This window comes from Peromyscus maniculatus, chromosome 23, assembly GCF_049852395.1.
Source record: "Peromyscus maniculatus bairdii isolate BWxNUB_F1_BW_parent chromosome 23, HU_Pman_BW_mat_3.1, whole genome shotgun sequence".
NCBI classification, from domain to species: domain Eukaryota; kingdom Metazoa; phylum Chordata; class Mammalia; order Rodentia; family Cricetidae; genus Peromyscus; species Peromyscus maniculatus.
The window spans coordinates 389,637-394,973 of NC_134874.1; the positions used below are offsets into that span (position 1 = coordinate 389,637).

At 52.1% G+C, this 5,337-nt stretch overlaps 1 protein-coding gene across 1 annotated transcript; it reads right to left on the minus strand.

The window, feature by feature from the left end:
• Window positions 1–197: 197 nt before the first annotated feature.
• On the minus strand, window positions 198–4,005 carry P2rx2 (purinergic receptor P2X 2). The gene is made up of 11 exons (XM_006984094.4): window positions 3,775–4,005; window positions 3,495–3,630; window positions 3,328–3,399; window positions 3,173–3,248; window positions 2,965–3,061; window positions 2,729–2,809; window positions 2,482–2,620; window positions 2,048–2,178; window positions 1,802–1,895; window positions 1,177–1,242; window positions 198–1,097 (listed from the first exon to the last, which is right to left on the minus strand). The coding sequence occupies exons 1-11, from the start codon at window positions 3,948–3,950 to the stop codon at window positions 708–710; spliced, it is 1,458 nt and encodes a 485-aa protein (XP_006984156.1). The 5' UTR covers window positions 3,951–4,005; the 3' UTR covers window positions 198–707.
• Window positions 4,006–5,337: the final 1,332 nt, after the last annotated feature.

The window sequence follows — 5,337 nt, forward strand, 5'->3', positions numbered from 1 at the left end:
ATTCTGAATATAGCCTTGGTCCCCTTGGCAGGTGTGGCTGTAATCTAAACCAGAATGCAGGTAAACTCAAGAGTGCAGGATCCCTGGGAAGGGAACTGACTCTCCTGCCTTATATTCCTGAGTCCATAGCTACTCTCAAAGAATTGAGGCCAGAAAGCTTCTCATCACTGGTTTATTGGTCTCAGCATACTATGACCTTTTTTTTTTTAATTTATTTATTTATTATGTATACAGTGTTCTGCCTGCATATATCCCTTCAGGCCAGAAGAGGGCGCCAGATCTCATTACAGATGGCTGTGAGCCACCATGTGGTTGCTGGGAATTGAACTCAGGACCTCTGGAAGAACAGCAGGTGCTCTTAACCGGAGGGCTTAGAATTATACAACAGAAGTCTTAGCTCTGATTTGGGGTCCCAGAAGGCTGTACAAAAGTATGACAGGTGGGCAAGGAAGGAAAAGGGGGTCCTATGAGGAGTTTGGTTGGTAAAGGAGATGGCAAACACCCAGTTCTCCCCTAAGCCTTAGGGAGAGGAAGAATGTAAGCCTGGGCCAGAGCAAGGCGCTGTCCTCTTGCACAGGTGTCTCTTGTTTCTCAGTCACATAGACATGCTTGGCTACTGCAGAGAGTAGATCCTGCCTAGGGCTGCCAAAGCAGCTGAGGCCGTCCCTGCCCTCCAGATCCAGGTCTGCGGCTTAGTGAGGATGAGATCAGAGTTGAGCCAAACCTTTGGGGTCCGTGGATGTGGGGTCCTGTTGGGAGGGCTCAGGGACAGGAAGCCTTTGTCCCACATGCTGGTCAAGAGTGTCCACCACCTGCTCAGTCAGAGCAGAGATGGAACAAGGCCGAGGAGGCTGGACAGCCAGTGGTAGCTCTGCCCCTTCTCCCAGAGTTAGCCCTCCACCTGATGGAGGGGTAGGTGGCTGATCCTGGGAGTAGTGACTAGGTGGGGGAGGGACCTGGCCCAAGACAAGGGCAAGGGTCACAGGCCAGCTAGTTGAGGTATGCCTTGGAGTACGCACCTTGTCAAACTTCTTATGGCTATAGAGCTTGTTTTTGTTCATGAATGTTAGCAAAATCCAGTCACACAGAAAGGAGCCCTGCAGTCAGCAGACACCACTGGGTAAGGGCATATCAGACACTCCCTAACCCACCCAGGCTCCCACGTGCATCTCTTACCACCCCGATGGAGGTCAGAGCAGTGGCCAGATTGATGATGGTAGGAATGAGACTGAATTTCCCTGCCTGTAAAAAAACAAGCTTGCATTTAGTTAGACCTTCATGATAGGCTGTTGTGGCAGAAGTGTGGTGATATATTTTGTGTACTCTAATAAAATCTGCCTGAAGATCAGAGGACAGAGCCAGCCACTAGATCAAACATAGAGCCCAGGCAGTGGTGGCACACACCTTTAATCCTAGCACTTGGGAGGCAGAGATCCATCTGGATCTCTGTGAGTTCAAAGCTACCCTGGACTACATGAGATTGACTCAGTCTAGGAGAGAAACAGCCAGGAAGTGGTGGCACACACCTTTAATCCCAGCACTTGAGATCTCATGCCTTTGCTTGGGAAGCACACATGCCTTTAATCCCAGGAAGTGATGGCTGGGTGGAGAAAGGTAGGTATATAAGGCGTGAAGCAACAAGGCTTTTTCAGGCTGAGGAGTCCTAGAAGAGGTTCCTTTGTCTCTCTGATCTTCGGGCAAATTTTATTAGGATACACAATATATCACCACAGTGGGGTGATGTAAGGGACATGGAGCTAGGCCAGCTCAGGCTTAGGTGGAACTTTTCAGCTCTGCGTACCTGCCCATGCACGATAACATCGATCCGGATCCCATAGGCTTTGATGAGAGTTCGACTGGTGGTGGTGCCGTTTATCTTGTAATACTTGGCAAACCTAGGGTTGGGTAAACCAAGAGCAGTGTCCAAGCAGTCAGACTGAATGTGCACACTCGTCTTTCTCTCTTTAGGACCACTTCAGACGGAACTATAGTCAAAGCAGACACCACTGTCTATGTCATGGACCCAAACATTCAGAGAACAAGGTACCTGAAGTTGTAGCCTGAGGAAGCAGGGTCATACTTGGGGTCAAGCCTCCGGAAAGAGTATTTGGGGTTGCACTCTGATTCAGGCAAGTCCAGGTCACAGTCCCAGTTGATGATGACTCCAATGACACCACCCTGCAGAAAAATGAGCCAAGGAGCATTGAGGGGCATAGAGCAGAAAACCCTCAAAGGGAGACAGTTCAGCTCAGAGCCAAAGGTTCAGGGAACAAGTGAGTGTCTGGTATAATGAGGTACGAGCACCAGCCGTGGGACCAGGTGTCAATAATTGAGCAGGTGCAGTCACAGACCATGATCACATTTCTCCCTTCTGCCTAACAGAGCCAAGGCTGGCCAAGACAGAGAAGGTGCTACTAACTGCAGCAAAACCCTCGTGGGTAGCAGATGCCGGCCCCACACTGTCCCCACACCCTCCCTCACCTTGTGTGCCAGTTCTGTGAAGTTCTCCCCTGCCTGCTCTACAATGAAGCCTAGCTTGAAGATGGGACAGTATGGGTCAGAGTCCTGATCAAATGTGCAGTGCTTCAGGTAGTCAATCTTCTGGCTTGCGATGTTGCCCCTAAGGAATGGCGGAAGACAGACCTGTACTCTAAACACCTGGTTCCCAACACAAGCTTCCACACTGCCCAGGCACTGTATTTGATATTACTCTGCCTCTCAGACTCACTTGGAGAACTTGAACTTGGGGTAGTGGATGTTATTCTTGATGAGGATGGTGAAATTTGGTGCCATTTTACCCAGAAAGTGGCTGCAAAGGTACAGACAGGGTTTAGTCTCCCTTCCCCCAAAGCCCAAGGGAGGGGGACACACTGTCCCTCTCCCTCCACTCCCCACCCCAGCTCATCTGATCTTCATCAGTAAGGACAAAGGAGACTAGCAGTGAAGTTTGTGGACCCTGCATACTTGTCCGAAGTTCCGTCTTCCACCGGGCACCAGGCTGACACCTCGCAGGTCTTGGAGTCCCCATGGTAATAGGGTACACAGTGCCCTGTCCGAATCCCTGCAAAGCAAACAGTGATTAAGCAGCTGAGGTCAGTGCTAACACTGCCCCCCCACCCCCCGCGTGCGCCCGCCGCCGCCTTCTTCCCCACTGTCCCTGGTGCACACTGACCATTGCCTTGCATGTCCAGCTGCCCGGCGATGCAGTCGTCATCTGAATGGCAGGTGGAACTGTGCACCTTCTTGCTCTAGAGTTGAGACTACAGGTCAGAGGGTAGACTCTGTAACTGGCCTAGGGTTTCCCAGGCCACCCTCGACCCGCCTCACCTCTGGGCATGTTCCCAGGGTCTGGGAAGGGGTGACCTCGATCCTGGTGATGATGCTGACCACACTGCCCCCCTGGGTGCAGAAATAAAAGCGCGGTGGGCGGGTCAGCTCACTCAGACTAGTCACACCACTGAGGAGCTTCGGGCCTGGGGCAGGAAGCGCCGCACCTCCGGGGGCTTTACGTATTCCTCAACGTCCCACACTTTGTGCTCTGATATGGTGATCCCCTTGACTTTGGTGATGATGGAGCTCTCCGGACCTGTCTCGCTGTCCTGGTAGCTTTTCTGCACGATGAACACGTACCTGCGGGACAGGGCGGTGCCGGCTCTGGAGGCAACCCTGGAGAGAGCAGGGCGTCCCTCTCCTGGGGCCCTAAGGGCTCCCGCGCATGCCCCCAGCTAAGGATCCCCTTCCGCCCGATTGTCCACCGTGCCCCGGCCCGCGCACCACACGAAGTAAAGCAGGATGAGCAACTGCACCATGCGGTGCACGAACCCCAGGCGCCGGTTCCGCACCACGATCACCTTGGGCGTCTCGTAGTCCCAGAACGCGGACCAGCAACCCCGGGCCAAGCGCCGGACCATGGCGGCCCCTGCGGGAAGCCGGGGCTGTGCAGCGGCCATGGCCCAAGCAGCTCAGTCCACCAGAGCTGCCTGAGGGCCTCGCACCCGCAGCTCTCCTGGGCAAGCCGGGGGGTGTGGCCTCGCGCCCCGCCCATTGTGACAGTAGCAGTCTAGTCCTTTTTCAAAGCTGATGGAGTTGTGTATACCCGTCTCCCTGAAAGCTGCAGGTGCAGCCGGGTGCGGCTTAGAATGCATTCTGGTGGTTGGTGGGTCGCAAGTCCAGCTTGGTGCCAAGGAGGGCGGAGAGACCAGGCCAGCCAAGAGAGGCCGGGGTGGGCGCCTAGAGAGCTCCAAGAAGAGCGCCACATTGGGAGAGTGCAGCCCTATCTCGCTAGCTCCACATTTGAGAATCAGGACGGGACCCCACAGGGGAAGAGGGGCTGACAGCGTAGCACTGTGCTGTAATTCCGTTTCCCACCCCCACCCCTCCAAACCAAAATTGTTTCTTGGTAACTGATTAGGTCTCCCCTGAGCCCAGGTTATTTGAAGCAATACCAGACATCTTAGTGTGTCACAGAGAGATGATTTTAAGCCGTCTTCTTTTATGGAAATAAGATGCACTTAGCATATAAACAATCCAGTGGGTGTAGTCCATGCTGAATATTGTGCAGTTCCCTTCACTGGACAACACAAAACATGTTCTCCACCCCAAAACTAAAACTCCTACCCATGAAGCAGCTATTCTTGTTCCCCACCCTAAACTCTCATGTCTCAGTATTTTTCTGTGACATACAACACTTATGTCTAACTTCACCATGTGCTAGTACTTCAGGGTGAGGCTAGAAATAATTCCATCCTATTGGAAGACCTGGGCCTGTAGGTTGCCCCCATCTCTTGGTTGTTAATAGTACAGTTTCGGAAGCATGTGCATATTTGAACCGTTTGATTAAATCTGACCAGTGCCTAATTAGCAAAGGCAACCTAATTTAGAACAAACAGCTGAATGCATAATTTTAGAGAATGTTTTGTAACAAAAGGCTGGGTCTTAGCCTATCTCAGACCATTAATTCAAGCTGAAATCATCAAGCTGAATACACCCTCCTGTTTTCCACCAAGGACCTCCACTGATCTTGGTGCCATGATTTGCGAGTCATCCTTTCTCAGCTAAAGCCTGATTTAATTTGCCTAAAGCTAAGCATGGTGGTGCAAAACCAGGAATCCCACCACTTGGGAGACTGAGACAGGAAGATCCTAAGTACCTAATACATAGTCAGTCATAAAGAAGTAACAAGAAGTGCTGGAGCTATACCTCAGGGTATCTTAGTGGTAGAGCACTTGCCACATGTTTGTGAGCCCCTGGGTTCAGTCTCCAACCCCGTCCCCCGAGACACACACACACAAATGCAAAAAATCTCAAGTGAATGAACAGCCCACACATTCTAGAACA